At 51.2% G+C, this 16417-nt stretch overlaps 1 protein-coding gene across 18 annotated transcripts in view; it reads left to right on the top strand.

Moving 5' to 3' along the window:
- Nucleotides 1-16417, top strand: part of INPP4A (inositol polyphosphate-4-phosphatase type I A) — a 126687-nt gene that overhangs the window by 103399 nt on the left and 6871 nt on the right. For 17 of the 18 annotated variants that reach the window (XM_037056818.1, XM_037056827.1, XM_037056826.1 and 14 more), the window contains 5 exons: nt 411-537; nt 4867-5007; nt 7167-7264; nt 8768-8880; nt 11965-12119. In XM_037056818.1, the coding sequence (XP_036912713.1) occupies nt 411-537; nt 4867-5007; nt 7167-7264; nt 8768-8880; nt 11965-12119 (634 nt within the window). Of the gene's footprint in view, nt 1-410; nt 538-4866; nt 5008-7166; nt 7265-8767; nt 8881-11964; nt 12120-12680; nt 16303-16417 lie in introns of those variants that run through there. The other variant, XM_037056815.1, reaches the window with a different exon arrangement.

The following is a 16417-nucleotide window of genomic DNA, read 5'->3' as shown; positions in this document are numbered from 1 at the left end:
CATCTAGTAAATAGCAGGTTGTGTGCAGTGAAAGGATCTGGCCACAATGCTGTCTTTGTCCAGTTCTGAAGAGCCAGCTCTGCTCTCAGCCTCTGAGGCTGCACACCTGTCTGTCTCCCTCCCCACACTGTCCTTCCTCAGGAAGGGGCTGGGCAGTATGGGCTGTGTTTCTACCAGCTGCATTTTTAACGTGACTGTGGGGTTCATAGCAGCATTTACTCAGAGAGGAGTGAGTTGCCCAGTGAGGAGGCTTAGAAAGGCCCCGGCCCACGCTCTCCCCACCGCTCCTCACAGCCACACCTGATTGTGCCACCTTTCATTTGTGCCTCACCCTATGACCAGGCTGAGTCCATGAAGAGAGTGGCAGGTCCCCTCCATCTAACAGCCCCCCTTCCCTCTTTTGCATCCAGGTGAGGAACTGGCCATGCTGGAGGACATGAGCCTTGGAATTATGGACTTGAGGAATGTGACCTTCAAAGTCACTCAAGCCACTTCCAATACTTCAACTGACATGCTGCCCGTCATCACAGGAAATCGGTAGAAGTGTTTTGTTAAATTCCCAGAACTAGCAATGTCTTAATTTATGTTTAGTACCTGCTGTGCACTCTTTTTATTAAATTTATTTTTTAATTTTTTAATTACAGTTGACATACATTATTATATAGTTTCAGGTATACACCACAGCGATTAGACAATATGTAAGTGATCATCCTGATAAATCTTGCATCTATCTGACACCATACATAGTTATTAGACTATTATTGGCTGTTCCCTATGCTCTACTTTACAGCCCCAAGATTCTTCTCTCACTACCAAATTGTGCTTCTTTTAATTCCTTCACCTTTTCCACCCATCCCCCCACCCCTCTCCCATCTGGCTGCCGTCAGAGTGTTCTTTCTGTCCCTGAGCCTGATTCTGCTCAGCTTGTTTATTTTGTTTCTCTAGATTCAGTCATTGATAGATACGTACTAATTGTCATTTTATTCATATTTTTTAATCTTTTTTTCTTCTTCTTAAAGAAGATGCCTTAACATTTCATACAATATTAGTTTGGTGGTGGTAAATTCCTTTAACTTTTTCTTGTCTGAGAAGCCCTTTATCTGTTCTTCCATTCTAAGTGACAGTTCTGTTGGGTTGGTTATAGGTCCTTGCCTTTTACCACTTTGAATATTTCTTGCCAGTCTCTCCAGTCTGCAAAGTTTCTGTTCAGAAATCAGCTGATAGTCTTATGGGAGCTCCCTTGTGTTTTTACTTCATATATTCCAAATTGCCAATTTGTTCTCAGCTTCATCTACTCTACTGTTGATTCCCTGTGATATAGTCTTCATTTCGGTTAGTGTATCCTTCATTTCTGACTCGTCCTTTTTTTGGCTGTTAAGATCCTCACTAAGTCCATGAGCATCCTTATAACCAGTGTTTTGAATTCTGCATCTAGTAGATTGCTTGTCTCCATTTTGTTTAGTTCTTTTTCTGGAGTTTTGTTCTGTTCTTTCCTTTGGGACATTTTTTTTCTCCTCATTTTAGCAGCCTCTCTGTGTTTGTTTCTATGTATTAAGTAGAGCTTCTATGTCTTCCAGGCTTGGTAGAGTGGCCTAATGTAGTAGGCATGTTGTAGGGTGCAGTGGCACAGCCTACCTGATCACCCAAGCTGGGCACTTGAGGTGTACCCACCATGCGGGCTGCATACACCCTCCTCTTGTAGCTGAGTCTTGATTACTGTTGGCGTGTCAATGGGAGGGATTTACCTCCAGACCGATCATCAGCAATGACTGACTGTGACCACTGACTACTGCCCTCTGACCACCATGGAGGATCAGTTATGCAGAGGGCCCACTCCACAGAGCAGAACTTATTTCACTGGGGCCCTGGTGCCTGCTGAGTCCTCCCCTTGAATGTACCGCTTGTGGAGATGGTTGGATGGTGGTACTTTGATGCGGATGGGAGATGCAGGCCAAGGTCAACTGCTTCCTGTGTTCTTCCCAGGGCCAACCAACATGAGCTTCAAAGCAATATGCAGATAGCTGCTATATGTGATGGGTTTTGAGGTGCCCAGGCAAGGACAAACTGTGAACCAAGGCTGGCTGCTGCTGGTGCCAGGCCTGGGACCACTTGGTGAGAGGTATGGGGCATGCTGAGGCCAGATGCTGCTCGTTTGAGACATTTTAGGAAAATCTGAAGCATGGGCCAAGACAAGCCATTGGTATGGATAAGCCACTGGAAATAGCTTGGGTGGGCCTGAAAGTTGGGTGAGGCAGGACCTCAGAGAATCACCAGGGTAGGGTTAACAGTGTGAGCCAGGTTGATGGAGTCTCAGATATGGCATCTGCCTGGCTGCTCTTTGGGAGAAGGGCTTAGAAAGGAAATACTGGTCTCTGCCAACAGTTCTGTGTGGGAGAAAGCTGCTGCCCAGCTGTTGCCTTGATGGCAGACAATTTAATTCCTCCCTATATGTCTCTGGTGCCTTTCAAGCTGCTGCCCCAGTGCTGGTGCTCAGAGGGAGTGAGTTGAGTAAGTCCATGTGGGGGCTCTTTAAGAAGAACTTCTAGGGCTCCAGCTGCCCTTCGTCTTCCTCAGCCTCAATCTCCACTAGGTTTTTCAGCCAGAAGTTATGGCTCCTTCTCTTCCTGGCACTGGAATCCTGGGCTGTGTGGCCTGGTTGGGGCTAGGACCTCTTATCCTTAGGAGGGACCACCACAGCCAAGATAATCCCTCATAATTTTTACTCTGCACACATGGTGTGGAACTAGCTTGTTATGTGTTTCTGCCCCTCACACTGTTACCAAACAAAAAACCCTGTGGGATTTGTCTGCCTGTTGCCACAGAAGCCAAACTTGTGAGGCAGATGCTGAGGTAAGACAAAAGAGGTTTTATTCAGGTGCTGCGTCATCTGGGAGAATGGCGAACTTGTGTCTCAAAGCTCATCTCCTCTGCAAAACCAAGACGAAAGCCAGTGTCCAGAGTTCCTGCTTCGTCTTAAAGTACTATCCTTTGGATTCCACAGGTGACTGCTAAGTGGTCATCTAGGTAGCTTAGCTTTTTCCCAGCTACAGTCCATTTCAGGCTCCCCACTAGAAGCTGTGTGTGGAACCTTTGTGGCCATGGGCCATGTGGCTGCCGTGGTCACAAAGTCGTGTGAACGCAGTAGCCAATGTGTCACCAGGTGGGCAAGAGATCAAGAGAGAGGCTTTCTCATGAAAGCCACGGGTCCCATGGCTGCTAAGGCCACATGGCCCATGGAGAGAATAGGTGAGCCTGCTGTCCGAGTGCAGATCACCAGCCAGGAAGCCAGAGAAAAGGGAGCAAGTTTTCTCTCCCTCTGGGACTATGTTAGTTTGAGTGTGGGATGGACCAGGAGCTTTCACAACCTTTGGGTGGGTTCACCTCCCAAGCAGTCTCTTCTTCCCCAGGCTAGACTGACAGGCCTCTGTGGTCCAGCACTGCCCCCGCTGCCATTTTGACTTCTACGTTCCCCCAGTTGCACCTCCAATCTGGTACTGGGAGTGGGGGAAGGTCTTTTTCCTCTATCCAATTATCTTGTTAGCCTTGCACATGCTCAGTGCAGGAACCTCCCCCTGCCGCCATCTTGGCTGATGGGGAGATTTACCTGACCCATCAACTCCATACCCCCCACGCCCTAGTCCCCACAGGCCGCGAGTTGCCCTCACTCAGAGCCCACTGACAGCACTGAACTGTAGGCCTAAGCAAAGGATCCCTGGAAACCCCACACAGCCTCTCATGTAGCACCAAGGGCAACCTCAGTGGAAGGGGTGGGATGTCTGCCCCAGGGGCGGAGTGTTCACAAGGCTTGCACTCAGTTAATTGGGCAATGCAGCATTATGCCTCATGGAAGTGCAACCGGGCACTGCATGCACCGCTCTGAGAAACTCAATGTCCTCGCTATTACACTGGCCGTTCGTATAGGTATTCTTTGACCAGCTGCGTGCCCTCAGTGCTCAAACCTCTGACTTCTGTCCCTAAGGGGTATGGCTTGATGCACAAGTGGCTTCCAGGTCCCATTCCCATGGCTTAGCTAGCTCTGTCCCTTTGGCAGCCCCTCCTGTTCCCTACCCTCAGCCTGCTCCCAGTGCTGCTGCAGTCCAGAGCCTCCTCATTGGTCCAGACAGGCTGTCTACTGGGAGCACTACTAGTCTTATAGTGGCTTCTTTAATTCCCTAGTTGTATGACTTCCATTCAGCCAGACTCCAGGTGGTTTTAAATAATGGTTGTTNGTTCGTATAGGTATTCTTTGACCAGCTGCGTGCCCTCAGTGCTCAAACCTCTGACTTCTGTCCCTAAGGGGTATGGCTTGATGCACAAGTGGCTTCCAGGTCCCATTCCCATGGCTTAGCTAGCTCTGTCCCTTTGGCAGCCCCTCCTGTTCCCTACCCTCAGCCTGCTCCCAGCGCTGCTGCAGTCCAGAGCCTCCTCATTGGTCCAGACAGGCTGTCTACCGGGAGCACTACTAGTCTTATAGTGGCTTCTTCTTTAATTCCCTAGTTGTATGACTTCCATTCAGCCAGACTTCAGGTGGTTTTAAATAATGGTTGTTCTGTAGTTTAGTTGTAAAGATGTGGTTGGGGGAGGAGGTGAGTACCGCATTTACCTCACTGACATCTTGACTAGAAGTTGCTGCCACGCACTATTCATTTTTGTTTCATTGTTTCATTCAGTCAAAAGTGCTGATCACAACCCTCTACATTTGTTTTTCCCTTTAAAGGTCATACCCAGCCGTTTGGAAATCACTGAGCCAGATGGCCAGCCCACACTCCATGTTAAGGATAGCTGGTTTTCCTCTTCTTACAGGCCTCCTCTCCCACCACCTCATCACAAGCCTAACCCCTCCCCATCCTCTCTCCTGTTTCTTAGGGACGGGTTTAATGTGCGGATCCCTCTGCCGGGCCCCCTGTTTGATGCCCTGCCTCGGGAGATCCAGAGCGGCATGCTGCTCCGGGTGCAGCCCGTTCTCTTCAATGTGGGCATCAATGAGCAGCAGACACTGGCTGAGAGGTGTGTGCTCGGCCACCGCGAGGACCGGAGTAGCTGGGATGGGCAACGAGATGGTGTAGAAAGTGTACTTATCCCTCTTCAGGCCCTGAGTGATGGGTGGGTTTTGTCATCCCTTCCTTGGCCAACAGTCTTCAAGTGCAGCCGTATACCCAACCCTGTCTTTGGTGGAGGGGACACACGATGAACCAGACATGGCCCGTGTCCTCAAGAGACTTGGGCTGGCAGGAGAGAGATGTGGATGCAAGGATGACAATAATGCAGGGAGTAGGGGCCCTAACAAGGTCTGAGAGGGCGTTCCTGTAGAGGGTGATTGCTGAAGTGGGATTTGAAGAGTAAGTAGGAATTGGTCGGATGAGATAAAGGAGGTATCTGGCATCCCAGCCCAAGAACCCTGGGCAAAGACAGGCAGGGACAGACTGCCTGAGAGCCAGAGGCCCTCCCCAGCAGGATGGGCAGTAGCAAGGTTAGCCCTATGGACAGGGTTGAGAGTCACGTCTTCATCCTAAAGACTTATGCTTTGTGAACTCCCTCCAGGATCACCTGCTAGGCAGCAGGGAGGAGTCATTTGTGCAAGTGTGTGTGTGCACATGTACCGAATGTGTTGCAGAGGAGGAGGGGGTTGGGTGTGTGTAACCTGCAGTGACCTTTAGCACATGAAAATCTTTCTGATTTCGCATTATATTCATGTGCTGTGTGTGCTTTAAAATAGAAAGATCCCTTTCTGTTAAGGACGTTTGATTTCCAGGATTCCTGCTGGGCTTGACCCCTAGGTATAGGGTCACCCCACTTAGCAAATGTGGTGGGAGATATGGGAGAGCTGTTAGAAGGGCAGGACATGGTCAGGTTTAGTAGATTGCTTGCTGGCTGTGTCCTGAATGATGTCAGGGCACAGTGTGCTGAGGAGGTTGTTGGAAAGAGTCCATCCAGAGGCAGACGGGCCATATGGATGGCAAGTGATTTCAGCAGTGAAATTGAAGGCTAGGTCTTCAGTTGGGCAGGTGTGGGAGAGAGAGAGAGAGAGACAGTGAGGAGAATGACAGCCAGATTTCTAGATTGGCCATGGGAGTTGGGGGCACTGGGCTCAGGAGCCAGGAGCTCATGCTCTGGGCAGATGGAGGAGCCCACTTCAGGGAGAGTGGGCATGTCAGGGCCGGGCATGGAGCTTGTCCCAGGGAGGAGAACTGCATCTGCTGCGAATGCAGCTGCCATTCCTGATGACTCTGGAGAGCAGTTTTGGGAAGGGCTGAGGCAGTGTTCCATCGCAGTGAGTGGGGGTGGCAGGTGCAGGAGGATGCGACGGTGGGGTGAGTGCAGGGCTTTTGCTTTGCTCCTGGGACACTCACTCCAAAACTCATGAACAAGCTCAGCTGCCACGCCCCAGGGCGATCCCCAAGGCAGCAGGTACCTAGAGGAAAAGCCGCGTGGTCCTCAGGTGGACAGGCTGTGGTAGATGCACAGGAAGGAGTTTTCCCCTCTGAGCAAGGCCATGGGGCGTGAAGAGGCTGCTGTATAGGGAGATTACACAGCAGGGAGGGGTAGAGCTAGACTGTGCACCAGCTTTGAGGCCAGTTCGGAGTCTGCATGTTTTAGTGACTTCTTTGTACCTTCCTGGTGCTGGCTCTCCTCTGCCTCTCCCTTATGCCTCACACGACTTGACTGCCTATGAGATGGGCAGGGTGAACCTGCGTGGTGAGAGGAGCTGGAGTCTCCACACGTCCAGGAGGAACAGCTGCGGCTGTGGTCATTCAGCAGGCAGTGCTTCAGACCACATACAGGACAGTGTCCTCACTCCCCAGCCAGCCTTCCTCCCGCTGCTGTCCCCTCTCCTAAGTAACTCCAGGGTGGGAGGCCACGGGACTCCCAGGCATGTGCTGTCAGGGTTTCTGTGCTGTGCTCTGATGTGCTGTGCAGGGGGCTGGTATGGACTGAATTCTTCTAACCTCTTAGGCATACCTATAACCCTTTGTGCATGGTTCCCACTAATAAAATGGGTTTGAACTTGTCACCAGCACAGTGGTGACAGCCTTATGCTTAGAGGAGGAAAGTGGCTCAGAATTTGATATGTACAGTAAATGTTTGAGAAAATCTTTGATGCATTATGGTCGTACTAGAAGGAAGTGATATTAACCAACTAACAATGTCTCTTGTGACCTCCAAAGGTTTGGCGATACATCTTTACAAGAAGTTATCAACGTGGAGAGTTTGGTGCGATTAAATTCCTACTTTGAGCAGTTTAAGGAAGTTTTGCCTGAGGATTGTAAGTGTTTCTTTATTTATGGTAGATCCAACCCATTATCTTATGTCACTTCGGGAGTTTGCGTGCTTCCGGCCACTCTCGATGCTTCCCGGACTTCCAGGTGCTGCCTCCTTCCTTGCGCTCTGTCCCCCATGGCAGCCCTTTTACCTGCTCAGACTCTGCCCAGTCGAGACCCCACCCAGAGAACTGTCCTCAGGCTGCAGTCCAAGGGGTCTCCTTTCTGGCCGGTCCTCCTACATCACACAGGCCTCTCTCACACTCTTAGTCACTGGCAGGCACTGTGGTCAGGAAGGGGGAGTTCTGTGCTTAGCATTTTGGGGGGTGGACAGTTTGCAGTGACGAAAGGCCCCAGGAGATGTTAACATGGCCTGGTGATGAAGCCAAGGAAGGGCGCAGCTACAGGAGCCTCTCCGGGGCAGAGCCAGCAGCTCCAGACTGTGTGACCCAGGAGGCTGGGGGAGTGGCAGCCATGTAGCCTTCAGCCCTCGTGGAACTGCTGGTGTGTGAGGCTGAGCAGGTGGAACCCATCCGGTGAGTACCCCTCTGGCTGCTCTGCTCATCAGTGGGCAGGTGTTCACTGGGTGGGGAGCCAGGAGTAAACTACAGTTCATCTGGGAAGTAAGATGGTGTCCTCCAGGACACTGAATTCTGATAACTTGCCTCTTCTGGGCACTCACAGCTTTCCCCACAGACCAAGCCTGTTTGTGTTTCTGTGTTTCTGCCTTGTCCTCTGACTAGCATGGCACTGAGAGTGTGAAATAATTAGGGTAGAATCCTGTGTTCACCAGGGTGAGGTTTTACAGTGGATGCTACACGTGTATCTAGATCCCAGAATTCCATGTATTTGGCTTTGATCTGGAGACTTAGGCACCATGGCTGTTATCCTTAGCCCTGACCTTGAGACTCCTCTTTTCCTGTGATGATCTCGGTGTCTGAACATCCCAGGTTTATTAAGTGAGATGGCCATGTGACTGATCTTTGGTTCGAGGGGTCCCGGAAGGGCTTGGAGATGTCATGGCAGAGGGAGCTGTTGGAGAGGGTGGGAAGACACCTGCCTGGACCACTCCAAGGCCACCTGCAGGAGGCTGCCCTTCCACATCCCTCAGTGATGGCAGAGCCTACCTAGTGGTTGACACCACTGCCCGAAGCATCCTCCATCCCTGGGGAAGGTTGTAAACACCCGATGAGTCCTCCTCACTCCTTCCTCCCTCCCTCCTGCCCTCGGCAGTTCAGTGTTCACCTTCCAGCTTCTTGGAAGAGCTGAAAGAGGATAAAGCAAGTGCCCTTTGCAGGTGGAACCGAAATGGCAGTGGGAGTAATTAGGTGCCCACCACACTGGCAGCCAGGTCTAGGGCCTAAACACACCCCTGCTTTCTTGTTTAAATCACACTAAACTTCCAGCTTCAGCCCGAAACTCTTCATTTTGCCATTTCTGAGCCTGGATGACTCACAGGGCTGCGTTCCTGGGTATGGCAGCCGCTCCCAGCTCCTCTTCTCTTCCAGGCTTACCGCGGTCTCGGAGCCAGACATGCCTGCCGGAGCTGCTGCGGTTCCTGGGCCAGAACGTCCAGGCCAGGAAGAGCAAGAACGTGGACATCCTCTGGCAAGCTGCTGAGGTGTGCGTTACTGTGAGCAGAAGGTCGTTACTGCTCTCCCTGCTGCTAGTAATATTAATAATAACAGCAGTAACAATCCAGACCTGGGCCAGGAATGGAAAGGGCGAATTTGTGCATGTGGACACAAGAGAAAGACACTGAGCGTGTCCACAAACTCGGGCAGATACTGAAAGTTGCCTGTGACTTTCAGCCGCCCTGAATGCTGATAAGCTTGACACAGAATCTGTCCCATGGGGCATTTAATAACCAGGCAATGGCTGTTGTCACCCTCAGACACCTGCAGTTGATAGCAGCTAAACTCCCTGCCTCCTGCATCTTGGAATAGGTCCAGTGACAGACCACGGTGACCAGTACAGTCCCTGTACACAATGTTTTATCATACGTGGTAGCTCGGATCTCCTCTTTGACCTGAGCACCTAATATTCCAAATAGGTGGGGTTCCAGGTCCCTGCTCTGAGCCTGGTGTCAAAGCAGTGAGTTGTTTAGTAGTGAGTTGTTCGCTCACCCCTCACGGGGCGGGTCTAACTCATCTCCACGGAGAACCGGGACCTGTTTGCCTTTGGGCCTCACAAGTGGCCCCAGATGGCATCACAGCTCCCTGCCTGGCCTGAGCATGGGGGAAGGATGGGGACACCCCTCTCTCCTGGAGAAGGAGCGGGCCCTGTACTCCCCACTGGCAAGTGGATCACCGCCCTGGTTACAGAGCCAGGGGGCAGTTGAGGGGACTTTCCCCCCACAGTGTTTCAGACAGGATGCAAAGATTTTTGCGTGCCTTGTTTGGGAACTGTGGCCCTGGTTTTTTCTCCTGTTACATAATAGAAAAACTGTCACCGCCCTGGTCAGGTGGCTCGGTTGGTTGGAGCATTCTCCCATACACCAAAAGGTTGCGGGTTTGATTCCCAGTCCAGGGCACATGCCTAGGTTGTGGGTTTGACCCCCCAGTGGGGGTGTGTACAGGAGGCAGCCAGTTAGTGTTTCTCTTCTTCTCTGTCTCTAAAATCAGTAAACCTATCCTTGAGTGAGGATTCAAACAAACAAACAAACAAACAATCACTTGTAGGGATGATTGGCCAAAAAGCAGTCCATCCAGCCCATGTCTTTTGTCCCCACCAGAGGCCCCAAGGTACAGAGGCACAGATTCAGAGTTGGAAGGGTCTCAGAAACCCTGGATAAGTCAGTTTTCAAATTGTCCACCTGGGATCCCCCCCAGCAGACAAGTGGGTGGGGGCACCAGTGTCAAGCCACTTGGGCCTTGGGCCCACCTATCTTCACTCTGGCCAGAGCTGCCTCCTTTTCCGGATCTTACTTATTTTCATGTGTGTACATGAGCAAGGGGTCCTTGGCTGAACAGTTGGAATATCGTTAGTGAGGTCCAGTCCCTCACTTCATGGGTACTGAGACCAGCCAGGGTCCCCTGGCTGGCTGGTGCCCCCGGAGCCCGGAACTGCAGACCCTGCCCTCCTGGGCGCAATGCACATCAGCCCCTGCCTTCCTCCTGGAACCTCGTGTGAGCTCTGGACGCTCTGTCTGTGAATGTTGTGGTTCCAGTTTATGTCATGTGTCTGGGCCGTGAACTCTGCAGCTTGTAGAGTTTAGTGGGCATGGCCATGGCTGCCACCCTTGATCTGTCAGTTATGGTTTTACATATCTGAATGAACTCATTCTTCACCTAGCTTATGTTCTACTTAGGGTCTTTTTCTTTCTTAAAAAAAATTTTGTGTGTTCTCAGAAGAAGCCTGTCCTCCTGGTAGTCTTTGCTGAACTTGCTTGGGCTCTTCCATTTTGTCTTTTCTTGGACACAGTGGCCAGTGCTCTCTACCTCACTGTGCTCTCTACCTGGTGGCATCCCAGTGGCAGCCACCGGCTCTGGCTGTGCCGGCCTGAGAAGCAGGTGTGGTACCCTCCGCAGGGCAGTGCTGCAGTGTCTCTGATCTCTTCCGGAGTAGAGCGGGTCACTGGAACCTGCCATTGTCTGGCCTGGATGGTTGATCATTCAATATCAGTGTTCTCACGGTCTCTGGCGCAGGTCCACAGGCCCTGTCTGAAGCCCTTGGGGCCAGAAGGTTTGGAATTTACAGGTATTCTTATTTGAGAAATGACATGATATATAGCTGGTACACATATGTGTAACATGGAACATGTATGTGATTTAACATCCCGGGAGGCTCTGGGAGACACTCTCGAATCAAACTCATTAATACTGCTTCACTGAAAAGCATGATTATTTATACAAAAGGGATAAATAAAAATTGTAAGTAGGCTTACACCAGCTCAGCTTTGGGTTTGCTGCCAAAGGAGGCTGCCTCACACTTACCCAGAAAATCTTTTGTTTTAGGGCATTTGGGGTTTGGAGACTGTGTCCCGAGGATTGTACCCAGTGATGCAGATGAAGGGACCCCAGACACCCTTTCCATGGGGTGAGGGGATGCCCAAGGTGTCCCTTTCCCAGCCCAGAGGCGGCCCACCAAGGGAGCTCCTCAGGTGTGGGGGGCAGGCACATGGCACCTAGCTGGTGCCAGGGCCTGAGGCAGGTGGAAAATGAATGGCCCGTGGGGCCCGGTGGTCAGGAGGTGGCCTTCTGAATTGTCCCAATCTGTGTGGGACAGGAGAGGAGAGACCACTGAGTCTGTTTTGTGCCTTCCAGAAAGGCCTAAGGACCTGACCAGGGCCTCGACATTCTTTGAGCTGCTCTGACTTCCTTTCTTGAGTCGGCCTTTGCCGCTCCTCCACCTGTCCTCAGAGTGGTCAGCAGCAAAGGGCTGAATACGATGAGATGGTGTTGTCATAGTTTAGAAGAAGGCAACTCTCTGAAACGGAAGGGCCCTGAACTGTGAATGAGTACCCTGTGGGGACAGGCACACACTGCCCGTGTGGCAGGGCGGGGCAGCCCCAGGGCAGTGACCACTGACCATCTCCACCTCTAGCGGGATGTGAAGCTGGGGAGCCAGTGCAGAGGGAATGGCTGAGCCTGGGACTGAGCTGTTGCCTTATGCCCTGCTGGGCCCTCTGGAGCCTGTGTCTCATGTGGAGCACGTCTCCATTCTGCAGTCACCTTCTAAGCACAGCCTGTTTTCCTGTTGGCAGGTCTGCCGCCGCCTTAATGGGGTCCGGTTCACCAGCTGCAAGAGTGCCAAGGACCGCACGGCCATGTCGGTGACACTGGAACAGTGCCTGATCCTGCAGCACGAGCACGGCATGGCCCCGCAGGTCTTCACCCAGGCTCTGGAGTGCATGCGCAGGTGAGTCCGTGCCCGCCCCTCTGCCCCCTGCTGCCGCCTCCCCGGGCTCCCCGGCACAAGGCCCCTTGACTCCAGTGTCATGCAATGGTTTGACTTTGGAAATTTCGCTAGTGTCTACAAAGTCAAACTACTGGCACTATGGAATTGAGACAGTGTTCTTTTAAGTCAAGGGGGAGATAAAGAGCTAGCAGTCTCTGCATCAGAACTGCAGGGAAGCAGGTAGACAGGGCCCAGCTCAGGTGTCAGGAGCGATACAGGGAGCACCTCATGAAAACCTTGTGTCACATGGCATTCCCCCAGCCACCAGCCTTGCTGTGGGTGTGACTTACGGCCAGAGCTGTCTCAGCATGCGTCTGCTATTTACATTATTTGTATGTCTCTGAGTGACAAAAGCGTGTCTGCAGGTTGCACTGGTCTGCTCTGCTTCTTCCCTAGCAGTCAACACAATTTGCTTTTATGAGCAAAGTGTCAGATGAGTGTTCTGTGGCAATGGCAGCCACCCGCCCGCCTGTCTGTCGGCTGTGGCGACATCACCCTAACAATATTCTGATTCCGAGACAGCAGGCGTGTTTGCAGAATGAATCCCAGGACTCAAAAGTGCCTCCTGTTGACTGATGCCTTGTTTCAAGCACTGCCGGGGAGCACCCTACCGCACATACCAAAAGAAAGGATAAGAAACCTGGTTTTCCTGTCTCCTTCACTGTAGTCACCAATGCTGTCACAGTCTCATTTGCAAGTCACTCCTACTGAATGTTCTGTCATTTGTCCTCTCACCGGATTCTTTAAAGTGTTCAACTCTCTTATCCTTTCTGTATGTTTCTGCTGTTTGACCTTCTCACAGTGATGCACAAATGCCAGGCCTAAGCTCTTGCCTCTTGGTAACATAGCATTTTGTAAAACTAAACTTGTTCTGTTTCTGTTTTGCCCTTCCAAGTTCATCTAAACCTCTTCGTTTTCTGAGAACACACTTTCAGAAAGCTCACCACTCTCCCTGCCTTAGCCTCTGGAAAGCAGTGGAGGCTTAGAGACTCCTGCCTGGAGTGCCCTTGACCGAGGGCCTGTCCCCATGGAGTTCATGCCCTTTGGGCTCAGTGTCCCTAGTGCTGTTCGAGTGGCAGGGACGGGCTTTCAGCTGCATCTGTGTGCTGTTGTCACCTGAGAGGGGGTGGGAGGCACTGCTCCGGTGACATGCAGACCTCAGCCAGCAAAGAAACAAGGGACCTGGAGGGGGGACATCTCTGGTTGTCAGAGCAAACACTAGGACCAGGTCCACTCCGGAGGGCACAGGAAGCCTAAAACATTGCTGGAGGCAAAAATGACAAAGCCACAGTTTTCCTACTTCAGACACAGGAGAACACAGGGTTCTTTGGGAAAAACAGTAATGCTGGGGAAAGAGAAGGCAGCAGGAAAAGATGAAACCCAGTATGGGAGGGACTGACTCCCTAAAAAAGCCATAGGCTTGAGTTTACAGGGGCTGAGCAGGGCTGATGAGGATGGGACACTGTGGACATCAGTCAGTCACGGGGTCGCCAGGAGCTGGGGCTGACTCAGTGGCACGTGACACACACCATTCAGGAGAGCAGGCCCTGAGCCAGGTATACAGACAGCTGATATGTAGACCTCTGTCCAGTCTTGGCGTCTGGAACAAATTCAGCGACAACAAGAGTTGGTCCTGACGGCATCTGAGCACAAAGGGCTCAGGACACCTGGGAGGAAGTGGCTCCTCAGCAATGTGGCCGCCCCACCAGCTGCCAGTAGCTTCCTGGGGCAATTGGGCCATGCCCACACGCACACAGATTGGCATTACAGTTTACACATACAAAGCACTTTTTACTTTTTATTACAGAATTAATTGATACTCCTTATAGAAAAATTAGAAAATGCAGGTTGTTCTCACAAATGCACACCACAAAAAAGTTCCCCATATTTCTGTTAACAGGTAACAGTGCTAACACTTGATAGGTGCTCTCTCACAGACACACACGCACAGGCGCACACATTGCGTACCCAGTCCCCAAATGAAACAGAAGCAAACACACAAGCACAGACACATGTGTGGTTCTGCCCACTGGTTTTAGGCTGCTTTTTTATTTAACTGTCTCGTGAGCATTTTTCAGGTTAATAAACATAGACCTTATCATTTTTAGCACAGCATAATGTATCCAGTTGGTCATTGAGTGTTTAAGCTGTTATGGGTTTGGGCACTTTAAGTGGCACAGTGAGTATCTTTATGTGTTCTCCTGGCCACACTTTCCCCACTGAGTTCTTAGGTTAAAGAGTGTATATCTTTGTGAGGTTTTTAAATGAGATCCACAGGCTGTTGCCATCCCAGTCACATGCCCTCCCTGTGTCCCAGCGACTGTCTGCTCATCTGCCATCTGGGTGTTACATTCCTGTCACTGTTCTGAGCACTCCCGACTCATAAAGCAGCGATGTGTCCTTACCCCCTGGAGGACCGGCGTGCTGAGCGGGCAGGGCCCTCCTCCCATGGGAATTGGCACCCTTCCCTAGGTCTCTGTTCCCTCTCTGAAATCTCCACCCACTCACCTCCAATGATTTTGTCTTTTTAAGGTTTCAATATTTATGTTTTTCTGAATTTTCTAGATCTCTATAGTGAACATATATTACAATAACGACTTGATAGGTGTCTAAGGAGTTATTAAAAACAAGGCTTGATCCCATTTCACCTCTGCCTGCCCCCAGAATCCTCACAGCACCAGCCCAGGGTGCTGTCCCGATTGCTACCTTGTCCCCCGACCTTGCAGCCTCTACAGGCTCCAGCCACATGCATTTGCTTTAAGGTGACATTGTCATGCCTGACTTCTGTGTTTTCTGGATTATCCTGTGTGGGGAAGACAGGTTTGCTCATCATCTACAAGCCCGAGGGGTAGGGTCACGAGCCTTAAGGAGGCAGCTGTAGATAGTGGTTGTGCCCTCAAGTGAAGGAGTGCATTTTGGTTCTCTGGCTTTCTCACTTGTATCTGACCCAAGGAGGGTACAGCATGCAGGCCAGGGTGCCAGGCTGGGAGGAGTGGGTGTTAGGGCCAACACTGATGCCCAGGTCGGTTTTCTCCTGGAGGCCCAGGGTGAGCAGTGGCAGTGCAGTGGCAGTGCTAGCAAATGTTGAACAAGCAGCTCTCTCGCCAAGAAAAAAATACCCTAACCCCCTGATTGGTAGCGTTTGACAATATCTGTGGCATAAATACTCCCACTGGGGCCTCCTTAGAGCTACCAGTAGGACACTGTGGGACACGGAGTTGGGAGGAGATGTGTACACATGGCTCTTCCGAGCTACCTGAGCCGATTCCAGTTCACCACTGGTAGCCCCTCTTCAGCCCAGTGGCTGAAACACCACAGAGTGGGCCTACCTAGGGACTGCTCGGGAACATGGCAGTCAGCCAGCACACGCAGCACAGGGAGTGTCCCCCTCAGAGTAGCACCCCTAGCAGGGCAAGTCCAAGGCTTCCAGCTTCCTCTGGGAAACCCTGGGAGGACCTCTGGCCTGTCCCTCTCCCAGTGGGTCCTGGTGCCTCTGTGTCACTATTGCCACCTTGATGACCATGCGTGGAGCATGTGGTTCCAGAACCCTATGTTTCCGGCTGCCATCTCACCTCAAGACATTTTTTCCAGAGCACCAAAGGGAGGGAAAACTCAAAGTTCCCAGTGGAGCTTGGTTAGATGCCATTCCTGGGATAAAAACTTGAAAAGCTGGAGCCACCAGTAGCTCATGTCCTGCCACTGTTGAGTCTGAAAGCCAAGGCAAGTCTGGTGAGGGCTCTGCCTTGGGTTGACACAAGGTGAATAGTATTTGTTTGAACAGTTCATCAAGAGGCAGCTTTGGCAAGCTCGGTTGCCCCACCCCCTGCTCAAGCACCTGTCAGAAGGTCAGACTGCCACCCAATGGTTCTTCATGTTCAGCTTGCTGTTTGGGATCCATGTCTTCGCAGCATGTGAGCGCATGGCGGGGCGGCATGACGCGCGCCAGGCAGCTGAGAGCGTGAACATGGACAACCATTTTGTCAGCCTGTGTGTGTGTTTTTGGTAGACTACAATATTTTTTTCTTATTTTCACTTCTCTTTCTCTTCTTTTTTCTTGTAACTGTGCTGGTTTTGTTCTGGTGTTCCTTTCACACCCTTTTCCTCATCTTTTCTTTCTGTTGTGGCTTCATTCCTTTTTTTTTAACTTTATCTTTTGGTTCTCCTCTTTTTTCCCATGATTTTGATAAAATCCATTGCATGTGTCTCTCTTTTTTTCTTTATTTCCTTTCCCTTTTTCTTTTCCTTTCTCCCAAACTTTC

The sequence above is a fragment of the Sturnira hondurensis genome, unplaced genomic scaffold, assembly GCF_014824575.4.
Source record: "Sturnira hondurensis isolate 20B ecotype Veracruz unplaced genomic scaffold, ASM1482457v3 Scaffold0009178, whole genome shotgun sequence".
Taxonomy (NCBI): Eukaryota; Metazoa; Chordata; class Mammalia; order Chiroptera; family Phyllostomidae; genus Sturnira; species Sturnira hondurensis.
Note: the sequence above shows the minus strand (reverse complement) of the source record. Positions and strands in the feature narration are given on the sequence as shown.